The sequence below is a fragment of the Procambarus clarkii genome, chromosome 19 (genome assembly GCF_040958095.1).
Source record: "Procambarus clarkii isolate CNS0578487 chromosome 19, FALCON_Pclarkii_2.0, whole genome shotgun sequence".
NCBI lineage: Eukaryota > Metazoa > Arthropoda > Malacostraca > Decapoda > Cambaridae > Procambarus > Procambarus clarkii.
The window spans coordinates 22,535,947-22,561,929 of NC_091168.1; the positions used below are offsets into that span (position 1 = coordinate 22,535,947).

Below are 25,983 nucleotides of genomic sequence, written 5' to 3' on the forward strand. Positions count from 1 at the left end.
ATTTTCACTGCATGAAATTACCTGAAAGTAGATTACAGAGAGTCATAATAACGAGGCTGAACAATTAGCATTCCATCCCATACATCTGAAAATTAAAGGAATTGACGATGTTTCGATCCGTTCTGAACCATTATCGAGTGAGATGAGATGCTCGATCCTGCAAGTACATCCTAAGTGAGATGCTAAGATGCTGAGATGCTGAATCGAAGCCTCACCCTTGCGTCTCATCCTCGTTCATAAACACCTGTCTTACGTTAATTCCATTTACAGATTCACCAAAGATTACACCGCTACTCCTCCCGAGACAGCTCACAGCCTCTCACAATCTCTCAGAGAACTTATCGAGACTGTCTCGAATTTCTTAAAACTATTATCGTGATTTTAATATTTTTTTTTAAAAGATCTTTCTCAGACTTGCTCCTTTAGATTTTATTTTTTGCCTCAGACTTACTGTAAATATTTGGATACACAATAATATAGTCTCGGATGCTATTACCATACCTTAAAAAGACTTAATTGGTACCATCGAAGACTTTTTCCATTGCTTATTCTCTTTTTTTTCATAATTTCTTTGACTTTAGTAAAGCACTGTTTATTTTCTTTGATCATTGCTTCCTTAAGTTGTTGGTACTTACTGAGTGCTTCAGACGCCTGCTATCATCCCCTCACGCTTCTCTCATTTGTTCATGATGATATCTCAACATTTTCCTGGTGACTTTTTAACACTTTATTGATGTCTTCAAATTTTCTCAGACTTTCCTTTAAAGACTTATCACCTGGGGTCATGTTACAGCAGAGGGTCACGTCCCACCAGGGGGGTCACGTCTCACCAGGGGTCACGTCCCACCAGGGAGTCACATCCCACCTGGGGGTCACGTCCCACCAGGGGGTTACGTCCCACCAGGGGGGTCACGTCTCACCAGGGGGTCACATCCCACCAGGGGTCACGTCCCACCAGGGGGTCACGTCCCACCAGGGGGTTACATCCCACCAAGGGGTCACGTCTCACCAGGGGGGGTCATCCTACAAGACAATGCTATACTACTAGTTAAATTAAACAGTGTCGTTGAGTATTACGTCACAGCCGTGTATGTAACAGAGAGAGAGAGAGAGAGAGAGAGAGAGAGAGAGAGAGAGAGAGAGAGAGAGAGAGAGAGAGAGAGAGAGAGAGAGAGAGAGAGAGAGAGAGAGAGAGAAAGGGGGAGGGGGTCAACCACAACACTCTTCACTCGCAGTTTTCATTTAACATATTTCTACAGCTCTAAATCCCAACCACTACAATATATTTGACCACATTACTCTTTTTTCCCTTTTATTAGGTAAAAAATTAATATGTATACATTCAAATTATTATTATACTCTTTGATAATTATAATAATTATTAATGCTTTCTTAACAATAGTCATTATATTAACATTATTCATCATATTAATATTATTCATTATATTATCCACTATATTCTAGTGGATATACTAGAATATATATATATATATATATATATATATATATATATATATATATATATATATATATATATATATATATATATATATATAGAATATATATATATATATATATATATATATATATATATATATATATATATATAGAATATATATATATATATATATATATATATATATATATATATATATATATATATATATATATATATATATATATATATATCCACTATATATAGTTTATATATCTAGTGGATATATTCTCCTGTATGTGTGGTTAATATAATTTGTTCTCTGGTTTCCCCTTTCTCTCCTGTTTCTTGTGTATTTCTTTATGATTCGTTATTATATCTTTTATAGTTTTCTTTAAGATAGTTCCTCACTCCTCCAAGACTTAACCACGTTGTTTAGCGTAGGTTATGCCTCGTTACTGGTAGCGACTATAGCTGTCATCTTCATCTCTCACGTCATCTCTGACAACATCTTAACATACAGCATCTTTAAATTCATACCTGATATTATCTTTAAACTTTAATATATATATATATATATATATATATATATATATATATATATATATATATATATATATATATATATATATATATATATATATATATGTTTTAAGGGATTTAAATGAGATCATCTTTAACTCATACACCCCCTCCCTCAGCCTCATACACGCTTCCCATTCCCATATCATTCACTTATCATTCACTTCCATCAATCATACTTCTTGGACAGCCGCGTCATTCACCTGTCACTTTCAGTTCATCATATCGTCGTTCTCCTCCTCCTTCTGCGTCTCTCCCCACCCCCTCTTCCTCCTCCTTCACGACATGATATCATACGCAGTCTCTTCCAGCGTCTGAAGCCAGTTGAAGATCATCATATTCCTTTCGTATTTGGTCAATGGACGGCCTCTGTCTCGCTCAACGTCTCGGGCGGTTAGACTCAGGTTCTTGTTGTGGGCGACGGCGGCGGCCACGTGACTGCTAGGGGGCGCTGTGACCGGAAGCTCTACTTCCTTCTTGATAATCCGGAACACGTCCTGGGCTGCTTGCTGGCGCGGGGGGACGACTAGTGTCACTCCTCCGCCGTCGATCTGACAGAGAGAGAGAGAGAGGGAGACATGATTGAGACATTGTAAATTGATTTGAAGTTGACAGATGTTCAGGTGTTGACAGAATAGTCATTATGCATGATAGTACACGACACAATGCTAATGGGCAGTAGTGTCTATTAGGATTACTGTAGGAAGGTTGGGATCTACTGCATGATTCAGCACACATCAAGTGGCTAATTGAGTTCAACCTCAGCAAGTGTAAGGTAATGAAGATGAGGCGACCAAAAAACGGATAGAAAGTCCACCATAAGACGAAGGCAAACATACTTCTGGAGCAAATACCTGCACACAACTTCTGGAGCAAATACCTGCACACATACTTCTGGAGCACATACCTGCACACAACTTCTGGAGCACATACCTGCACACAACTTCTGGAGCACATACCTGCACACAACTTCTGGAGCACATACCTGCACACAGCATAAAACATCGGTGGCATATGACAGATTAGGGAACAAAACTACCTTTACAAACATACAATAAAGACTCGCAAGACAGTATGCACAACCTACATAAGACCATTATTTCATTATGCAGCACCGGCATGAAACCAAAGATATAGGCATCTGGACCTTTTTTAGCCAAGGCTAAGAAGGACTTCGATAAAAAAATTCCAAATTATGCATGCAGATCAGAGGGCGATCACATTATAACAGCCGCAGAAAGACAGAAGGACCAGAGAAGACATGACAACTACATACCAAATACTAAGCGGGAAATTATCAAAGTGGGCAGAAACAAAGTTTTTTTTATCCAGTTGAGAGAACATAGGTGAACAGATGCAACAAGTGTGCCAGCATCCAGCACACAGGAGATACCTCCAGATCCATGCCACCCTCCCCCCCCCTACCTTGCCAAGTGGATAACTGTCCCTGTGTTGACATGCAAATTGAGTTCCCTCAATATACACGCCCGCAGGAGAGGCCTCGGAAGGTGATGTGTGTGTTGGGTGGTGATAGTGTAAGCAGACCGGAGGTGATATGCACTCATACACACACACATCAGAGGATCATACACGCATCAAAGCAATCATATACACATGGAAGAAAACATACATACATAAAAACAAACGAGGTAGAGAACATACCTCACCCTCTCACCACCAGGAAGAGGACATACCTCACCCCCCTCACCACCAGGAAGAGGACATACCTCACCCCCCTCACCACCAGGAAGAGGACATACCTCACCCCTTCACCACCAGGAAGAGGACATACCTCACCCTCTCACCACCAGGAAGAGGACATACCTCACCCCCCTCACCACCAGGAAGAGGACATACCTCACCCCCCTCACCACCAGGAAGAGGACATACCTCACCCCCTCACCACCAGGAAAAGGACATACCTCACCCTCTCACATACTCACAAAAGACTCCAGAAGCACCCAAGACCCGGGCGACACAGAGGTAATACCCTCTCCAGCTCCCAACACCCCTACCATCACCATCTCAGCCGCCGCACTAGCAGACGTGCTGTCTACAAACACTCACACCACCACCAACGCTCCTGAAATAGCTTCTACCACCAATCCACGGCACCTGAGTCTACCTCAGACTGCGAGGCGAAAGACGCAACCAGCTACGGAGGTTACGAACTCCTCAGACGAGGGAAATCTTAGTAGGAGTTCCACCGCCGCACCACAAACACGACACCTACTTGCTACAAGACCTCCTCATGGAGGCCACCTCACCAAACTCCAACGACAGCACGGCTCAGCTAAAGAAAAAACGGAAGACCTAGAGATCTACACTAACCCACCATAACTGGTACAGCCAGCCCTCCAGAGCTGAAATTCACCATGAAATTCACCATCCATCCCCAGATCTCTAGTATCAGCTTTTGATACACATAGTGGCTCCAAAGAGCCTCCACTTACGGGCTCACCATAGCCCGACGTGCTACTTGGAACTTTTTCTTCTGAGTGGCTGAATCTAAAAAAAACATACTCACAAAGTTGCTGTAATTGGTGCTCCGGGCTGCTTAGGGCGGTCTTACTGGCTGGTGCCTGCTGAAGCTGCTGAAGCAACAACGGGCAACGCGGTATTTATTAGGAAGGTGTTTACAGGAAGATGAAAGCAAAAATGTGTTGGAGCAGAAGATGGAGGAGGAGGAGGAGAAGGAGGAGGAGGAGGAGGAGGAGGAGGAGGAGGAGGAGGAGGAGAAGGAGGAGCAGGAGGAAGAGGAGAAGAAGGAGGAGGAAGAGAAGAAAGAAGAAACACGAGCGCTACCATGTTGTCTGTTTTGGCGGCTCTGTATGTAAACATAACTATTGTTTGTCATTCTCTAAAGCTTGTAATGATTCAAGGTCTCCAGGTACGGCCTCAACCTGCCTTCCCTCTCTCCTCCCCCTCCCTCCTGGTGCCTTCCCCTCTTACCTTGACCCCTGCCGTGGCTACGCCTCCAGCCTCAAGGTCCACCTCGGACTGTGAAAACCTCTGGAGAGCCTTGTAGGTGGTGACCAGCCGTCGCTTGATGTAGTTCTGTCGGACCTGCAACACACCAACACCTCCATGTTAGTTGAGAGTTAGCGCACGCGCGGGGAGGGGCGGGTGAGGGGCGGGGAGGGGTGGGGGAGGGGCGGGGGAGGAGCGGGTGAGGGGCGGGTGAGGTGCAGGAGGGGTGGGGAGGCGCGGGTGAGGTGCGGGTGAAGGGCGAGGAGGGGCGGGGGAGGAGCGGGGTGATCCGGTTGGAGGCGCGGGAAGGCGCACCGTAATTAAAAAAAAAATAGATGCACGTTCTCCTATTTTACAAAGGATAACTATGATATTACTGGGAGTTACGAACCTCTCGGAAAACAAAAATAGATCAAAAGCATTATTTATATCCCAAGAAAGGCGTAAAGAGGAGACATGATTGAAGTGTACACATGGATCAAAATGGGCATTGTAAGGGTGAGGAAAGGGGAACTGTGGGGGTTAGTTTTGTTTTGCCCCGAGGGACGAGTGTATTGGGCAGCGTCACTTATCATGTGAGTGAACACACCACCATAGAGGTGTAGAGGAAAGTGTTCTTGCCTACACACACACACACACACACACACACACACACACACACACACACACACACACACACATGATGATAGTAGGAGGCTACAAGATGACCTGGATAGACTGAGTGAATGGTCCAACAAATGGCTGTTGAAGTTCAACCCGAGTAAATGCAAAGTAATGAAACTAGGCAGTGGAAACAGGAGGCCAGGCACAGGATACAGAATAGGAGATGAAGTACTTAATGAAACAGACAGAGAGAAAGATCTAGGAGTTGATATCACACCAAACCTGTCTCCTGAAGCCCACATAAAGAGAATAACGTCTGCGGCATATGCGAGGCTGGCTAACATCAGAACGGCGTTCAGGAACCTGTGTAAGGAATCATTCAGAATCTTGTACACCACATATGTAAGACCAATCCTGGAGTATGCGGCCCCAGCATGGAGCCCGTACCTTGTCAAGCACAAGACGAAGCTGGAAAAAGTCCAAAGGTATGCTACTAGACTAGTCCCAGAACTAAGAGGCATGAGTTATGAGGAAAGGCTGCGGGAAATGCACCTCACGACACTGGAAGACAGAAGAGTAAGGGGAGACATGATCACAACCTACAAAATCCTCAGGGGAATCGACCGGGTAAACAAGGACGAACTTTTCAACACTGGTGGGACGCGAACAAGGGGACACAGGTGGAAGCTGAGTACCCAAATGAGCCACAGAGACGTTAGAAAGAACTTTTTCAGTGTCAGAGTAGTTAGCAAATGGAATGCATTAGGAAGTGATGTGGTGGAGGCTGACTCCATTCACAGTTTCAAATGTAGATATGATAGAGCCCAATAGGCTCAGGAATCTGTACACCAGTTGATTGACGGTTGAGAGGCGGGACCAAAGAGCCAGAGCTCAACCCCCGCAAGCACAATTAGGTGAGTACAATTAGGTGAGTACACACACACACACACACACACGCCAACACCTGTGCAGGACAGTCGTAAATCTGTGTATTTATGTTTGTTGGTTAGATCAGCATTTTAAAAACGCTACAATCACTTTCCTTTCTACAATCACAATCAATCGTTAGGTTGATCGTTCAATAAATCACTGAACTATATGATTAACACATCTGTCCATGGAGGACAGAAGAGAATGTATATATGCTGGTTAGCATTGTAAATGTGTGGCCACGTCTGTGGTAAAAGAAAAAAACTGTCGTGGTCTGTGGAGCTCAGTTAAACAAATGTCACAAACCCAGAATTGTAAATGCTCCCGGACTAGTCTTCCTGGGGGAGGAGATGGTGTGTGAGTGAAGGGGCACAGATGGTGTGTGAGTGAAGGGGCACAGATGGTGTGTGAGTGAAGGGGCACAGATGGTGTGTGAGTGAAGGGGCACAGATGGTGTGTGAGTGAAGGGGCACAGATGGTGTGTGAGTGAAGGGACACTCGCTCTCTCTCTTGTATGAAGGGGGCCGCCCACCCGCTGTGATGGACAACCGCTTTCAGAGAATAAACGAGGCCTCTCTCAGGGTCAGGAGGGAACAAGGTGATTATAGCTGCCTCCGCCAGCCTGTGCTTACATATCGGCGACAACGGGGGAGTGAGGTCTAGCTATTTATGTTGTACCTGTTACATTATAGTTTAACTATTCTGACGTTCGAATTTTTGTTTACGAATGTTATGGTGTAAATGCTTTTTGGTCTCCTTTCTCCCTTTCTCATCTTCATTACATTACACTTGTTGGGATTGAATTCCAGTAACCATTTATTTGACCACTCCTGGAGTTTGTCACGGTCCTCCCGTAACTGCCTGCAGTTCTCTGTTTTCACCTTCTGCGCCGTTTTGCATCATCAACAAACATTTACATGTGGGAGCTCACTCCCTCGGGCAGGTCGGTCACTTAAATTAGGAACAGCAGCGGACCTAGGACAGAGCCTTGTGGGACCCCCCCCCCCAACTTGGGCAACCCGTTCTCGCAAATTTAATAAGTCAATATTGACTTATTAAATATGTGCATAGGTGACATACTTAACATAATAGTTTCCCTTGAAAAGCTTCATAGAAAACACCGACCTTATCTAACCTACTTAGTATGTTAAGATAAGCATCTTATTGCTTCGTAATTACAATTATTACCTAACCTATACCTATAATAGGTTAAGTAACAATTGTAATTACGAAGCTATAAGATGCTTATTTTTACATACTAAGTAGGTTAGGTAAGGTCGGTGTTTTCTATGAAGCTTTTCAAGGGAAACTATTATGTTTAGTATGTCACCTATGCACGCAACTAATAAGTCAATATTGACTTATTAAATTTGCGAGAACGGGTTGAACTTGGGACATTTCTCGAGCTTGGAACCTCCTCTCTGACTGTGATTCTTTACTTTCTGTCCTTTAGCTACTCTCTGACCCAGTTCAGTGTTGTCCCAATTATTCCAGCCTGGTTGTCCACATTGCTCAACAGTCGTTCATGAGAATAGTGTTAAAAGCGTCGAATGCTTTTTAACAATCTGTGACAATACAGTCTACCTATATTTCTTTAATTCTGACTAATTTTAGTAACCTTGTCATGAAACTCAACCAAGTTTGTCAAGCGACGACTTTCCACTTCTAAATCCGCGCTGACCATTTTGTCCCACAGCTGGTCCTCTCAAGCAGCTGGGCCACCATTCTCGACCTGATTACTCTCTCCAGCACCTTACACTGAATACTTGTCAGTAACACTGGTCTGTAATTGAGTGCCTCCTTTCTATCCCCATCTTTAGAGCACCGGAACTACGTTTGCCCCTCTTCCAGACTTCTGGGAGACTTTCTGTCTCAAGCATTTCAATAAACATTTTTAGATAACGGGTGACAAAGTACTTCTGCAAGCTGCAGGCGATGAGTGACAATAACGTGGCTGAAGTATGTTGACCAGACCACACACTAGAAGGTGAAGGGACGACGACGTTTCGGTCCATCCTGGACTATTCTCAAGTCGATTGTGGTCTGGTCAACTTCTGCAAGCTCTTTAAGCAGCTTACTGGGTCAGGCTCTATTGTTTTGGTCACTTATAGTTCCTCCAAGTGGTGTTTTATCGCTGATATCGTGACCACACTCTCATCTTGTGGTGACAACATTGTGTGCAATGTTGTAGTGATGTGATGATCGGGGGATTGTGGTAGTGGTGGTGGTGTAAGGATCAGGGGGTGGCTCTTTCACTAGTGGCCAGAACATGAATGGTAAAAGCACTTCAACATGTACTCGAGGCCCCCCTCTCACTGCACACACTCACACAGCTCGAGGCCCTCTCTCTGACCCACTTGGCATTGGTCTGACATCATACCAGTCATTCCGGGCTCTGGATCCTGAACTACCCAATGTATACATGTATGTATGTATGCAGCTCTATGTATTATTGCATATTTATTGCTGGCTCTGTACATGCGGTGTGTTGTAGCACTGTAAGCCAGTTGTATTGTGAATCGTAAGATTTTCTTTACTGTATCTCAATCGGCCTAGTTAGTGTGCCTATAGATCTAATTTTGCTCTACCTGTATCGACCTATTTGCCTATCACTGTGTTTTTAGGTTGTGCTGTGGATCAATAGACCTATTTTGTTGTGGGTCATGCACCTTCACCACATAGGTTGTCGGCGGTGATTGGCTGAGAGGTGTCCCAGGATACTCGTCATTGGTGAGCGAATGGAAAATGAACATGAATAGTATAAAGTAATATTGTTTTTTGGGGGGTGGGGGGGTTGGACTGGCATCCTTTTGACAAGAAAGTACAGCAGTATTGTTGGTTACACCAGGGTTGGTTACGCCAAAGTTGGTTATGCCAGGGTTGGTTATGCCAAAGTTGGTTATGCCAGGTTTGGTTATGCCAAAGTTGGTTATGCCACGGTTGGTTACGCCAAAGTTGGTTATGCCAACGTTGGTTATGCCAGGGTTGGTTACGCCAGTGCTAGGATAGAGGCAACGGTACACTGACTGGCGGAAGAGCGTTTGAAACAAGTTTATTTCAAAACACATTTGTCTTTTCTTCACATTTCCGACTGCAGTCACATTGCATGCATCCGGGGCGCAATATACCTGCACCTGCTAGCGTTGCTGGTGCAATCTGCATACTGAGGGAATACATTAGCCAGCGTTTTGCCCCAAAACGCTGTGCGTACTAGTGGCTTGGGGGCATAGTATATATAAAAAGCTCTATCTTGCAATCCAACATTCTGTTTTCAACTCATGTTGTTTGAACCCCGTGATGAGGGTTCGAACCTGCGCGTTTGATGTTCCCAGATGCACGCTCTAGTCAGCTGTACCACGACACGGTCGAAAATAATTACAACCTGGGGGTTAATCTCGAGGCTTCCACAGAAGCCTAATTGGGGTTTCACACAATTCCTCCCCCCCCCATGTACTTGGGAAACAGAGCATGTATGTGCTCTGTTTCCTGTGTTTGGTGGTGCAATGTGCGGGTTTGAATAGGCGAAGAGAGAGAAGAGAGAGAGAGAGAGAGAGAGAGAGAGAGAGAGAGAGAGAGAGAGAGAGAGAGAGAGAGAGAGAGAGAGAGAGAGAGAGAGAGAGAGAGAGAGAGAGAGCAAATAGTGTGGTGGAAGATGCTTGTTTATGGAGAGACAGCAATGAAGCAAATATTGCCAATTCCCGCCTCTCGTCTTGATGGTGGTGGTGGTGGTGGTGGTGGTGGTGGTGGTGGTGATTGGTGGTGGTGGTGGTGGTGGCGGTGGCGGTGGTGGTGGTGGTGGTGGTGGTGATATTGGTGGTGGTGGTAGTAGGTGGTAGTGGTGCGGGTAGGAGGGAACTGGGAGATAAGATAGAACAATAGAATACTTAGGGTGATTGACAGAGTGGAAATAGACGAAATGTTCACACGGAATACCAACAGAACAAGGGGGCATGGGTGGAAACTCAGATGAGTCATTGAAATGTTTGAAAGTTTTAATTTAGCGTGAGAGTAGTGGCGGAATGCAATGACCTTCAAGAGCAGAGTGTAGAGGCAAACTTTGTTCATAGCTTCAAAAGTAGGTATATGATAGGGAAATAGGCCCAGGAGTCATATTGTACTAGGAAACCAACGGCCAGAAAAGCGGGATCCAAGAGCTAGAGACCTATCCGGCAATCACAAATAGGTGAGTACACACAGACCCTGGCGGCCGAGTGACCAAGCGCTCGGATGTCGTAGTCCAAAGAGCCCGGGTTCGATTCTCGGTCTGAGGCAGAAACAAATGGGCAGAGATTCTTTCACCTGATGCATCTGTTCATCCAGCAGTGAACAGGTACCTGGAAGTTAGACAGCTGCTACGGGCTGTTCCCACCACCACCACCACCACCACCAATATCCACACCACCACCACCAATATTCACACCGCCACAACCACCACCACCACCACCACCACCTCCACCATCACCACCAAGCGAGACGAGAGGCGGGAATTGGCAATATTTGCTTCATTGCTGTCTCTCTATAAACAACATCTTCCACCATACTATTTGCTCTCTCTCTCTCTCTCTCTCTCTCTCTCTCTCTCTCTCTCTCTCTCTCTCTCTCTCTCTCTCTCTCTCTCTCTCTCTCTCTCTCTCTCTCTTTTGTGGTTAAGATATACTCTCACCTCTCCTGCTGCTCCTCCTTGCTTCACCCACAAGGATTTCTTTGTGCTTCACCCACGAGGCTTCCCTTGTGCTTCAATCAATCTGCTTACTGGAGTGAAATTAGTTTGCTGAGCAGACTGAGACGAGTAAGTTACTCAAGGAGAGTTGGATGAGCGAGGTGTATTGAATAAGGTGAGAAGGTGAGTGTGCTGAGTTAGAGAGAGAGAGAGAGAGAGAGAGAGAGAGAGAGAGAGAGAGAGAGAGAGAGAGAGAGAGAGAGAGAGAGAGAGAGAGAGAGAGAGAGAGAGAGAGAGAGAGAGAGAGAGAGAGAGAGAGAGAGAGAGAGAGAGAGAGAGAGAGAGAGAGAGAGAGAGAGAGAGAGAGAGAGAGAGAGAGCAATACACAGCTCAGGGACGTTGAATGTGCCGCCGGAAGTAATTACATTGACTACAAGGTAAATCAATAAACGTTTATATCCCATGTCTCTCACGAGGGCAACATTGAGGTTGCATGCAGGTGTCTGGAAGGTAAGTGGGGAAGAGAGGAAGTCCTTAGGGCAACAATCTGGAAGGCAGTTAGTCCCAACTAGCACATCAGACGATAGTTTCCTTAATACATTTGTCTTGGAATGAGTATTTGAAGGATCTACTAAACCTGATTACCTAAACTCAAGTGGGTGCTGACGACAGCACTTTAAGCTTGATATATAACTGAACAACATCATTCCACTATGACAAAGTAGTTCAGATATACGTCCTGAGAATGTTGTGAGAATGTTGTGCAGTGTTGCAGACGATGAGTCACAATAACGGGGCTGAAGACACGATGGCCAAATCAAACGTCAGAAAGTGAAGAAACGACGACGTTTCGGTCCGTCCCAGGGACCATTATCAGGTCGTGTGGTATGATACTTTAATGACCATTAACAACTTACCTGCTGGAACTAGCAGTCAGGGCAGCCAAGAATATTGCAAGTATTATGCTGCACTGTTATTTTCTTTTGAGGGTGATTGAGGGTAATTGCACATATTGTAAGTTTTAAATGAAATTTTCCTATACGGAAATATGATCATGAGAGAAAACGGAGATTTTTTTGTCATAATTTTAGCCAAATTGACATGCAGTTTCAAAACTACGATCGATATTTAAAATATTATGCTTGGGTGCTATTTTTGGCGTAATTGAAGGTGATTAAGAAAAGTTTTTACTTTCGTCATTTTATAAGGAAACTAGACCATAACAGAAAACGGAGATATTTTGCATTTTACTAAAATTAACCTGCAGTTTGATAAAATAGGCTGCATATTGGAAATATTATGCTTGACTGTTATTTTTGAGTATAATTGAGGGTGAGTGCACATATTTTCAGTTTTAAATTATCTTTTTTTTATACGAAAAGATGACCAAATCATTACTAAAGTGAATATCGACAGCAGCAACTCTGAAACTTTATACGAAGCAATTGAGTATGCCTTATGTGTCTTCTGTTCCCCCCCCCCCTATACTTTCACCGACTTCTGGAGAAGATAGAGAACCGTGCAAGAAAAATTTTGAGCCGTCCAGGCCACATAGATCAGTACAGAAGAACCCTCAACACCGGAGAGACCAGGTCGTGGCTTGGTTGTCTAACGTGTGTGTTTGGGAACACCCAGAACATAGGTTCGAATCCACATCACGTCTCCTACTGGGTTTTCCCAACAATAATAATTATAATAATTCCAGTGATAGGGGTCATTAAGCCTGTGGCAGTGAACAATTACTGACCTTGCCTATAGTTGCAAATAAAAAACAAGAATGGTTTATAATTTGGAACATTAGTGATGTGTACATGCACAAGACAATCTTGTGATATGACTGTGATATATCACACTGGTATAACACACCGCTAATCCCACCACCACCCACTGGTATAACACCCCACCCGGTCAACCCGTCCTCTTAAAAATAACGTCACTTTTCGCTCGTATGCGCACTATGGCCAAATTTGGACGTAATTTAAAATGAAATCGACTCACAAAAGTGACGTACTGTCCCGTTTTCTGTTTGAATCGTCCGGCTTACTCGGTAAGCTTAGAAGAGGAAACTTTTAATTAACGTTTTTCATAACGTTTTGAAACTTAATGAGAATTTCCTGCCCACCTAACCTATCAGAGGCCCTTTAACTTACAGTTGTTGAAAAAAAAATCCCAAATTTATTTTCATTTTCAAATTACGTCTGCAACCCCACCCATTTCCACTGCTCCAGCAGTTTGAAATCACTTAAGTAAATGCCTACTCGTCATTACTGCATTGACCTTTCCGTTAGTTAAGTGTCAACCACAAATCAATTGAAAAGATTGCAGATGTCAACTGCCAGACGCATCACTCCTACGTGATGCCCGAACAGTATTCTGACAGCTAGATCGCCTTGTCATCAGTGACCCTCCCTACCTATCCTCAGGCTAGGCTCGTCCAGGCAGTGGACGACATCAACCTATCCTCAGAACAGGCTCGTTAAAGCTGCAACCAGTCCGCCCCCTCGACCTCCCCGGCTCCCAAAACGCGTTCATCCATTTCAACGTATTGCATAATAAAAATAGGTTTGTTATATAAATTAAATATATAAATGAATATTTTTTTAACATATATATATATTAAAGTTCTATGTAAAGTTAGGCGTAGGTTAGGTTAGGTTAGGTGTTTAGGTTCTATTGGTGATTATTTGTATTTGTAGTACGTGGGTGAAGCATGACAGCCTGGCGGTCGGACAGATGTCGCCAGCGAAGGGCTGTTTGAGGAATGTTCGAACGTGATCAGTTGTGAGTCGTGTGTAAACTGTTCTTTATTCATGAACAGGGGGGTTTTGGCTGCTAGATTAATGAGCATTTATCCTTTGTTGATAAAGCCGGCCTGCTTTATTGATGAGGACGGACTGTAGTATTTGCAGCACGTGGGTGAAGCGTTTAGAGAGGTGGGATTCGAACAGAGGCCGTGAACGAAGCTCTGCTCGAGAAAAATACTTGTCAGCAGTTGTGAATCATGTTTAAAGTTCTATTCATAAACAATGGGGTGTGGCTGCTGGATAACAACCATCTGATCTTTGTTGGTGAGGACGGGCTAGTGAGTGTAGGAATATACACAGGTGAATATACACCTGTGTTCTGTGTATACATAGAATATATACACATGTAAATGTACACTGAGAGGTGTACCCCATTTAATCGATGTATATATATATATACACTGAGAATTAACTTACGACTCCGGGCAGGACCAAAGTATACCAGCTGCTTGAGCAGTGAACCGTTATGTTGGCTTTAACAACCCTACCCCAGCCTTAACAACCGTGCCCTGGTTGGTAGGCCAAACCAACCAACCTGGACTGCTGACTGGTTCACTACCTTGGGTTGGCAACCTTGGTCCAAACGCTCTCACTCACGCCATTTGATAGCTGCTGCTGCTGCTTCTGCTGCTGTAGTTTGTGTCTCACCACCCGGTAGTTTCTCCTCGCTATAGACCTTTACGACAACGTTCAGCTTCGTCGCGTATTGCTCCACTAATCTACAGGTATGATGCGATAATATCACCTCGTAGATCCGTTAGCATGATAGTTTATTACAGGTGTTCGAGGTGAAATACACTTGCTTTAGGAGTGATGAACCTTGCCTCGGTGAGTCTATTGACCATCTAATGTGTGTGTGTTTGCTCCGTCAATAAATTCACTTTTCTCTCCCACGTAAAACTGCATACAAGCCTACGACAGTCGCGTATATTGACCATTCACGATTCTCGTGTGATTATTGATCGCTGTGTTAGGTGTGCAGAGAGTTATGCAGACTTGGTTTTACCGGTTCGTGGCATTATCCAGGTTTCGCGGGTTCGCCGAAGTTTGGGATTTGTAAATAATTTCATGTTTTATTCCACAAGTGTCGAGGGGCACTTATGAAAACGAGCCACCGAGGTCTGTTTTTTAATAGTATTGTGAAATGTCAAATATAATTAACTTAACCAAACCTCTAGGAATTGGACGTGTTTCTGTAGGAATTGGACGTGTTTCTGTAGGAATTGGACGTGTTTCTGTAGGAATTCGATGCCTTTCTCTAGGAATTTGACGCGTTTTTGTAGGAATTGGACCCGTTTTTCTAAGCATTGGACGCCATCGTCTTGTTCATGATCGTCTCCTTGATTCCTTGAGATGTTACTGGTAATGTTTGCAGGGCGGTGTGGTGTACTGGCCACGCCTGGCCTGGTACCTGGTGTGGCCATTATCAACTATAATCACCACACGGGCCAGCTCCCGGAGTTTGCTCAGAAACGACCAGAGGCTTTTGAACTGATGGTAAAGCTCGATCAGGATTTTTAGTAATGTGTCCCTTGCTGTCTCTATCATGCCACCAGGTCTTGTTTGTTTGTGAAGGGAGGGTAGGGGGGGTCTTGAGGGAAGGTAATATCTTGGGGATATTACTTGAAGTAATATCCCCAAAACTCGAAGAAACATTCCCCAGATTTGAAGAAATATCTGCTCATATATTTAATAAGTCCATATCTCATTTTACGACTGAAAACAATGTCCAATACATCATTGAAAGACATACACACACACACCTTAAGACGTTTCAACAGGTAATTAAACAGCTAAACACATATAAATATATGCTTTTTGATGAGCGAAAAGATAAAGGGTGACTGACACTGACCTTCTTGTTGACGGATCTGATGAAGTCAGCGGCGGTGATGGCGGGACTCTCCAGCGAGCCTGGTCGAGCCTGGGGGGAGGGCAGCTGGGAGGTGGAGGCCACGTCCCCCACAGCCACCCAGGTGGAGCAGGACCTCGAGGTGGGGTCCAGGCGAGGTAGGAACACACCCTCCAGCCGCCCGCCCCCGCCACACACGTTGATCTGAAGAAGAAAGTTCCCCTACGGATAATGTTTTTATAAGGTTCTGTTTGGGATTGTACAGGATAGCAAAGTTTCGCTAAATTGACATCTTCCGCTAGACTGACATCTACGCTAAAGTGACACGTTCAATAAATGGAACGCACGTTCAGCACAAATTGAACACAAATTGTAAACTGACACGTTCAATACAAATTCTATATTTGTATTTCAAATTTGTATAAGTTTGTTTCTGAACTAAATTGGTAAGTTTCAAATGGCCTTTTCAATATGGACATTCAAGTATCACAAACTTAGGAATGAGTTGTCGTGTTCATTTACAGACAGACATAGGCAGTACTGAACAGTCCCCTCCAGTTCAAAACAATAGTTGTTGCGGTACTCAAAAATAAGAAAGCATTCTAGTTAGCAAAAAAGTGCTAAAAATCTTGTGCTAAAATCAGTGACTGTGGCCCGAGTGAGCGGCAACACTCACCTCGCTGACCCAAGTGCGGTTCAGTTCACCATCAGTGTTGGCGCCGACGCCGCTGATGTCGGAGGTGCTGAAGCTCTTATGGACGCCCAGAGCCGAGCCGAGGGCGGCGCAGGAGCGGATGAGGTCGCTCTCCTCTTCCCCCCACAGGTTTGAGCCTCCTCCTTCGCCCACAGAACTGCCTCCTCCTCCACCTCCCAAGCCGCCGCTACCCAATGGGACCTGAAAATAATATACCAGAGAAGACATGGTTAGAGGGAGAGGTGGGAGTCTAAGAGTCTCGAAGGAATCAAAGAGAATTTTAAGAAAGAACATTGCCTTTGTCGATGGCAAGTCGTAAGAATGGAGTGCAGAGTTAGCAGCACATAGTGTAAGACAATATGTCAATGCTAACTTTGCTCTATCTCCGTAGCTAGATAAAAGGAAAGGTTATTACTAGGTAATACTAATTATTATTATTATTATTATTATTATTATTATTATTATTATTATTTTTATATGAGGCTGTGCAGAATGGTATGTTTGTGGGCACTTCAAATATTTTTCGCTTAAAGAAACGTCCGGTTGAAATACATGATTTTTTGCTAACAAGAAAAGTAATTGAATGTGTCAGGAATGGTAATGTCAGCTTGGACGCTCTGGCAACGCTGTAAGCCCACCCTGCCCGCCTACGCTGAAAGGGACGCCCACCTTGCACGCCCACGATGAAAGGGACGTCCACCCTGCCTGCCCACGATGAAAGGGACGCCCACCCTGGCCGCCCACGCCTCACCATCACACTAGTAGCATGAAAGGAATATGTAGTCATGACAACTACCCTCTTGATTGCTGGCTAAGTGTGTGTACTAACCTAGTTCCACTAACGAGAGATGGAGCGCGGCTCTTGGGGCCCGCCTCTCGTCTCATAATCGACTGGTATGCAGCTTCCAGAGCCTATTAGGCTCTGTCATATCTACATTTAAAGCTGTGTATGGAGTCTGACGCCACCAAATCACTTTCTAGAGTGTTCCAGTTGTTCACTACTCTGACACTGAACAAATTGCTTCTAACGTCACTGTGGCTCATTTGGGTACTTAATGTTCACCTGTGCGTGTGGACATCGGCTAAATAGTCTGTTCTGTCTATTCCTTTGAGTATTTAGTATATGATAATCATGTCTCCCTTGTCTTCCCTTTTCTACTAACGTGAGGTTTAAGATCTGCAGTCTTTCCTCTTACCTCATACCTCTCTGCTCTGGGACTAGTCTAGTGGCATATATCTGAACTTCCTCCAGCGTCGTTCAGTGTTCAACAAGATAACGACGTCATTCTAGTGCCGCATATTCCAGAATTGGTCTTGACATGAACGGTACAAAAGGTTCTGAACAATTGGTTCAGATTCCTAAAGGCAGTTGTAATATTAGACAACCTTCCGTAGACAGCTGATGACATTCCTTTAATGTGGACAGGTTGATGAAGATTAAGCCACCCATAAGGTGGCACGGGCATGAATAGCCCGTAAGTGGTGACCCTTTGGAGTCATTACCAGTATCATTAGGTGATACTGGAGATCTGTGGAGATGCGACTGGACCCTACGGAGAGGTCATGACCTCTGAATGTGGACAAGTTGGGGGTAATATCCCCCCCCACCCCCCAAGTATTTTTTTCTCTGATTCCAATAGGATTTTTTTTATCCCTTGTGATACCTTGTCCCCGGTGTCTGAGTCCCTGCACATAGCTTCATTACTCTACACTTGCTAGAGTTAAAGTCTCATAGCCACTTGAGGGACCGTAGTATCATTCTGTCCAGGTTTTCTTGTAGTTTCAAGTAGTCTTTCATTGTATTTAATGTTATACATTTTTGTATCGTCAGAGAGCATTGAGGTCGTTCACGGCCCCAAGATTGACCTGATCCTTGAGGACCGCCGCTGGTAACATCAGACCAAACCAACAAAGAACGTCGCTTTTCGCTCGTATGCCTTACATAAGGCCAAAAGTTGTCGTGCTAGAAAATGGAAGCGGCTGGCGAAAGTGACGTACTGTCCCGTTTTCTGTTTTGGGTCCTCTGGTGGGTTAGGAGAAGACACTTTAACTTGACCGTTTTCTTCACGTTGGGAAACCTTAGAAGGACGGATTGCGCATTTGTCGATGATTTCAAGGATCAACATCCCTGCGGCCCGGTCTCTGGCCAGGCATCCTGGTTCATAGTCTGATCAAGCGGGTTGTTCTACCCAGCTGCTCGCAGCCTGACGCATCACCCACAACCTGGTTGATCATGTGTCCTTTGAAGATGTCACTCTCGGGCCTTTAATGTTGATTCTGACTCACCTCACCTATTGCACCTCTGCTTTCCAAAGGTGTTATTATGGACATCTTTCCATCGTGTCATATACATCAATTCTTCCCAAACAGGTAAGTATATCTCCTGATATACTGATATAGTTGTTGAGTATATCTCCTGATATACTGATATAGTTGTTGAATATATCTCTTGATATACTCAACAAGAGCCTGGTTAGACTTCTGATATACTCAACAAAGAGCCAGGTTAGACTCCTAATATACCCAACAAAGAGCCAGGTTAGACTCCTAATATACCCAACAAAGAGCCAGGTTAGACTCCTAATATACCCAACAAAGAGCCAGGTTAGACTCCTAATATACCCAACAAAGAGCCAGGTTAGACTCCTGATATACCCAACAAAGAGCCAGGTTAGACTCCTGATATACCCAACAAAGAGCCAGGTTAGACTCCTGATATACCCAACAAAGACCCAGGTTAGACTCCTGATATACCCAACAAAGAGCCAGGTTAGACTCCTAATATACCCAACAAAGAGCCAGGTTAGACTCCTGATATACCCAACAAAGAGCCAGGTTAGACTCCTGATATACCCAACAAAGAGCCAGGTTAGACTCCTAATATACCCAACAAATATTACATTCTCCTCACATCATCATTCGGAACCGATAGCACAATTTTTTTTCCAATATATTTATGGCTCCGTAATTTCAGATACGGAGAAAGGCGCGAGGTGATTAAATTCTGGTTGAAGAGCCATCACAAGTGGTTGGGTAAATAGGACCTTTTCTACCTATTAATGCCGGAATTTAGTGAGGTGTCGCGTTCGGAGTTATGAGAGAGGGAGGGAGGGGGAGAGTGTTCGGAATTATGAGAGAGGGAGGGAGGGGGAGAGTGTTCGGAATTATGAGAGAGGGAGGGAGGGGGAGAGTGTTCAGAATTTATCGTCATTATTTATTGAGGGTATTTATGTAAATGCTGTGTATGTGTACTCGCCTAGATGTCCTTGCGGGGGTTGAGCTCTGGCTCTTTGGTCCCTCCTCTCAACCGTCAATCAACAGGTGTACAGATTCCTGAGCCTATTGGGCTCTATCATATCTACACTTGAAACTGTGTATGGAGTCAGCCTCCACCACATCACTTCCTAATGCATTCCATTTGTTAACCACTCTGACACTAAAAAAGTTCTTTCTAATATCTCTATGGCTCATTTGGGCACTCAGTTTCCGAACTGTGTACCCGCCTACATGTCCCTGTGAGGTGTACGTATTGAATAACGATTTTTCAGGTACCGAGCTTCAACTCTAGGGCCCCGCCTCGGCTATCTTCCACTTGGGAATTCGTTTCTTGCGCGGTCTGTACGTTGAAGTTCTTCTTACCGGCCAGTGTGACGCAGCTGCGATTACTGCTTCCACAGAGATGTTTCTGCTTTTGTTCAGGTTGTTCTATGCTGTGGGGCTCCTCTTGCAGCTGCTCTCTCAGCTGTGGGGCTCCTCTTGCAGCTGCTCTCTCAGCTGTGGGGCTCCTCTTGCAGCTGCTCTCTCAGCTGTGGGGCTCCTCTTGCAGCTGCTCTCTCAGCTGTGGGGCTCCTCTTGCAGCTGCTCTCTCAGCTGTGGGGCTCCTCTTGCAGCTGCTCTCTCAGCTGTGGGGCTCCTCTTGCAGCTGCTCTCTCAGCTGTGGGGCTCCTCTTGCAGCTGCTCTCTCAGTTGTGGGACTACCCTTGCAGCTGCCCTTCTCAGCTGTGGGGCTCCTCTTGCAGCTGCTCTCTCAGTTGTGGGACTACCCTTGCAGCTGCTCTCTCAGCTGTGGGACTACCCTTGCAGCTGCTCTCTCAGCTGTGGGACTACCCTTGCAGCTGCCCCTCTCAGTTGTGGGACTCATCGACTATTTTAATCATCTCATTTCTGGGTTTCGCGCCAAAAAGTTAAATTACAAATTTTCCCGCGCTAATATTGCCGCCGTCTGAGCTCTGATAATGTTCATTTTGAAAGTCAAACTGAGCATTATTTTTAATAAAGTCATGGTCAGTGTTATTAAATTGTTTACCTGTTTCGCATATCGAGGTGGGGTGGTAATTTATAATGATAACGGGAATACTAATAGTTAAAACTAAAGTTAAGATAACATGTTGAAAGTTAGGGGGGGGTAAGATAATATGGCGAGACTTGCGCGACGCTAATTAAGATAAGTTATCATTGACAAGTAATTAAACAATCTAAATTTTAGGGTGGAGGCAAGATATCCAAGATATCATGAAGTGAAATGGGTGCAAGAAGGGACAAAATAAGTGCGAAAAAAAGGACGGAAAACATACAGGGACAAAAAAAATATAACAATCCGAACAAAGCCTAATGAAAAGGGAGAGGAGAGATGCGCATGAGTGGATGACACACACACACACACACACACACACAGACACACACACACACACACACACACACACACACACACACACACACACACACACACACACACACACACACGTGTGGATCGCGGGATCCAAGAGTCAATGCTCGATCCTGCAAGCACAAATAGGTGAGTACACACACACACACACACACACACACACACACAGTTCAAACAGTTCATTGACAGTTGAGAGGCGGGCCGAAAGAGCAAAGCTCAACCCCCGCAAAAACACAACTAGTAAACACACACAGACACACACACACACACACACACACACACACACACACACACACACACACACACACACACACACACACACACACACACACACACACACACAGACCACAAAGGACGGAACACAACACAAACTATGACTGACCTGACCAGTGACCTGAAGGCGGTGTCTGGCCTCAGGTGTGGGCGAGGGTCCACGCCCCAGGTGTGGGGGCAGCACCACCCGCAGGCCGGCGCGGGACATCTCCGACGCTGCGCTACTGATGGAGAAGAGTGAGAGCTCAGTACTAACACTCTCGTGACTTGGGGACCGCAGGAGCCGAGGTGGTGGGGCGGGTGTTGGAATCTTCTCTCTGCTGGCCATATCACCACACACCTTCTCCACCACCACCACCACCTCCTCCTCCACCACCACCGCCGGTCTCTCCAACACTAGCAGGGGAGTTTTGGCGGGCTTAGCCCTCCAAGGTCTCCTGCATGTTACGCCCTCTAGGAGGGGAGTAGTTAGGGTATCAGAGGGGGGTTATAATTGGTTAGTACACCAGTGTTCACAGCGGCACCATTCTGCTACACCTGTACACCGGTGGTACCGGTGGAGAGGGTACGCGACACACGGCTACAGGTGTTGGTGCTCCTCCAACACCATCCTCTCTCCTCCACACACTCGGGCACCCTGTCAATCACCTGTGTGTCGGGAAATTGGGAAGTGATTATCACTATCGCCGCTACGATCACTATCACCGCTACGATCACTACCGCCGCTACGATCACTATCGCCGCTACGATCACTATCGCCGCTACGATCACTATCGCCGCTACGATCACTACCACCGCTACGATCACTACCGCCGCTACGATCACTATCGCCGCTACGATCACTATCGCCGCTACGATCACTATCGCCGCTACGATCACTGTAACGTATAAGAGAAACGAATGGAAATGAAAAGAATAATGAGAGTAATGAGGGAGGTAGAGAGGTGTAAGGGAGGAGGGAGGAATTAAGGGAAAGAGTGTGGGAGTAGGGAGGAGTGTGGGCAGGTGAAAGGGAAAGTTTGAAAAGGAGGCGGAGAGAGACTGAGAACACGGAGAGGAGTTGAAAGTAGAAGTAGAAGGTAGAAAGAAGACGTAGAAAAGGTTGCTGCCACCATCCATTCTAATTCAGTACATATAAGACAAGGAATGGAACTTGTCTGTACTACAAGGTCATCAATGGTGTTCATGTATCAGACTGTAATGATGTACTTGTGCACGCAAGACTCTGTAAGTCAACAAACTCGGAGTACTCTACACTCTAGCTTGCAAACTATCAGAAAATCCAAGATCTAGTGAACAAAATTAAAGACAAACAATAAATTCATCAATTATATATTTAACATAAGTATCATAATTCAAGCAATTTAATGTTCACTATATCAAGATTAATATACAAAGTCACCACACAAGACATTAATTAAGACCATTACGGTTATCTGCTCCTGAAATCACCCAACACCTTCAGTTAGAAAACTAGATTTGTCGCCTGACATTTCATCTCACCAAGTGTCTGAGCCTAAGTTGGATAGAGAAGGGGTTTGGAGCCTACCTTGAGGTTACCTTGAGGTGCTTCCGGGGCTTAGCGTCCCCGCGGCCCGGTCGTCGACCAGGCCTCCTGGTTGCCGGATTGATCAACCAGGCTGTTGGACGCGGCTGCTCGCAGCCTGACGTATGAGTCACCGCAGCCTGACGTATGAGCCTACAGTTAAAAGGCAAAGTCCCTTTTCTGGCCTTGGAAGGCTTGTCTGACAGTTTGAGCCTCTGGGGACCGAGCTAATTCTCGCTACTGCTCAATCGTGTCTGTGTCTGATCTGTCCGTTCTCCTGAATGTACAGTTCCCTGAGTATTTATGGGGGGACTTGGAGCTAGCTTCACCTATTAGGTAGATAGCCTCAAGCCATCTATCTACTACGCCTTAAATTCCGGCTTCTTTGAAATACACACCCCGGCTATCTGTCTGCAATTATTGCCTTAGCGGAAGGAAGGTCAATTCACACGACCTGACCCCTGGTCAACTTGTAGTCATTAAAACTCTTAGAGGTGTGAGTTTTTACTTGCTAAGAGTCGGACAACCTTTTAGCGCCTTTTAATATCTTGTCTGGCTGACTCATTTTCTTTGTAAATAAAATATAACTAAACTAAACACATTTATAGTGTTACATCACTACTGTCCCTACGATCACCACCACCGCTACGATCACCACTGTCGCTACGATCACCACCACCGCTACGATCACCACTGTCGCTACGATCACCACCACCGCTACGATCACCACTGCCGCTACGATCACCACTGTCGCTACGATCACCACCACCGCTACGATCACCACTGCCGCTACGATCACCACTGCCGCTACGATCACCACTGCCGCTACGATCACCACCGCCGCTACGATCACCACTGCCGCTACGATCACCACTGTCGCTACGATCACCACCGTCGCTACGATCACCACTGTCGCTACGATCACCACCACCGCTACGATCACCACTGTCGCTACGATCACCGCCGCTACGATCACCACCACCGCTACGATCACCACTGTCGCTACGATCACCACTGTCGCTACGATCACCACTGCCGCTACGATCACCACCGCCGCTACGATCACCACTGCCGCTACGATCACCACTGTCGCTACGATCACCACTGTCGCTACGATCACCACCGCCGCTACGATCACCACCACCGCTACGATTACCACTGTCGCTACGATCACCACTGTCGCTACGATCACCACCGAGAGAGACTTCCACGTTTCCTAGCAACGAATGAGAGACCCCCTAACGCCCCCCCCCCCTAGCAAGGAGGGAGAAACGCCCCCCACGTCCCCCTAGCAACAAGAGGGAAAGAGGACAAAGTGATCGGAGGATTAGTGTTAAGAAGAGGCAGATAAAGAGGAATGGTCAAAGAGAGAGAGTAAAGAGGAGGAAAGAAGGAAGATAAGACAGCCCATCTTCCTCTTCAGGAAGATGAATCTTCATGTTCATCTTCAACGTACGTATAATTGACGTATTGGACAGTTAGAGAGTAGAACTGGTTGTGCAATTCGAATTATAGAGAAGAAATAGAATTAAAATCAAACTTAAATATTGATAGGCCTAGAATATAGGACGTATGTGATATTCTATAGGCCTTAGAAGGCGCCTAATAGGCCTAGGATGGTTAGGTTAGGGTTTATTAGTAACATAAATGTAGAACCTTTTCCGGTTTGTCTAAATTATAATAGTACCAAATTGGACTTTGTAATTGGTCTTTACGTTAATATAAATGTACGATGGTTCACATCTGGTTGAAGGCCCTCGACCAGCGACCAGTCCTCACCCAGCGACCAGTCCTCACCCAGCGACCAGTCCTCACCAAGCGACCAGTCCTCACCCAGCGACCAGTCCTCACCCAGCGACCAGTCCTCACCCAGCGACCAGTCCTCACCCAGCGACCAGTCCTCACCCAGCGACCAGTCCGCACCCAGCGACCAGTCCTCACCCAGCGACCAGTCCTCACCCAGCGACCAGTCCTCACCCAGCGACCAGTCCTCACCCAGCGACCAGTCCTCACCCAGCGACCAGTCCTCACCCAGCGACCAGTCCTCACCCAGCGACCAGTCCTCACCCAGCGACCAGTCCTCACCCAGCGACCAGTCCTCACCCAGCGACCAGTCGTGGTGTTAATCTCTCTCTGAACTTTGATGAAATTTTTAATATTCTTTGAGAATATCTCTTGGTGACAATTTAGCTGGACTCCAGGACGTTAATTGGATAATTGTTTGGAGGGGAGATGGTAGCGGGTATTCTGGCATATCTGGTATATCCATCATATACTTCCTGAAGAGGGGAGCATATATATATATATATATATATATATATATATATATATATATATATATATATATATATATATATATATATATATATATATATATATATATGTAGTGCTTTGATCCATGTAACTGTATCAGATTTCACACCCGCCCTGTATGCCTCAAGGTAGGCCTATACACCGTCGGGTCAACAGGCCTGGTACACAGGGTTGAAGCCTATCATTCTCACAATTCGCCACTCCGTAAAAAAAACACAACCGATTTGAAAGAAACAAACAAACCCCTAAGTTATCGAGGCCTATAACAAGCATCAATGATAGAACTTTTACTAACATATCTCATTCTTAACTAACATATCTCATTCTTAGCTAACATATCTCATTCTTGGTCGATTCCGTAAAAAGATATCCGACGTACTAGGAGCGACTCACACGTCGCAATATGTACGTTGGATGCGACACAGCGTTCCCTTCACCCTCAGGCAGAAGCTATGTATTTACGCTCCACCGACTGTCCCTGTGCGTCATCAAGGACACCCTTGATCATCATCCTTGGTCATCATCAACGCCAGAATCGTCGTTATGGATTAATCCCTCGCGGATGACGCTGTTCTCTTGTCTGTGGCGTCTAGAGAGGTTGGTGGGAGTATTGCGTCAGATATAGGGAGGTGAGGCACCATAAGCTGGTCCTGGA

The 25,983-nt window shown here is 45.4% G+C and overlaps 1 protein-coding gene and 1 long non-coding RNA gene across 4 annotated transcripts in view; one reads left to right on the plus strand and one right to left on the minus strand.

Annotated features, from left to right (window-relative positions):
• The window catches only part of LOC138366233 (uncharacterized), a 127,304-nt gene that overhangs the window by 24,974 nt on the left and 76,347 nt on the right, over positions 1-25,983 (plus strand). The window lies entirely within an intron of this gene.
• Positions 1,695-25,983, minus strand: part of LOC123751616 (uncharacterized) — a 75,652-nt gene continuing 51,363 nt past the window's right edge. Inside the window, exons 2-6 of one of the 3 annotated variants that reach the window (XM_069327156.1) lie at positions 21,579-21,922; positions 16,513-16,731; positions 15,840-16,040; positions 4,970-5,083; positions 1,695-2,568 (exon numbers count right to left, since the gene is read on the minus strand). In XM_069327156.1, coding sequence (XP_069183257.1) covers positions 2,296-2,568; positions 4,970-5,083; positions 15,840-16,040; positions 16,513-16,731; positions 21,579-21,922 — 1,151 coding nt within the window. In that variant the 3' untranslated portion in view covers positions 1,695-2,295. Of the gene's footprint in view, positions 2,569-4,969; positions 5,084-15,839; positions 16,059-16,512; positions 16,732-21,578; positions 22,118-25,983 lie in introns of all 3 variants that reach the window. The other 2 variants (XM_069327155.1, XM_069327157.1) reach the window with 2 other exon arrangements.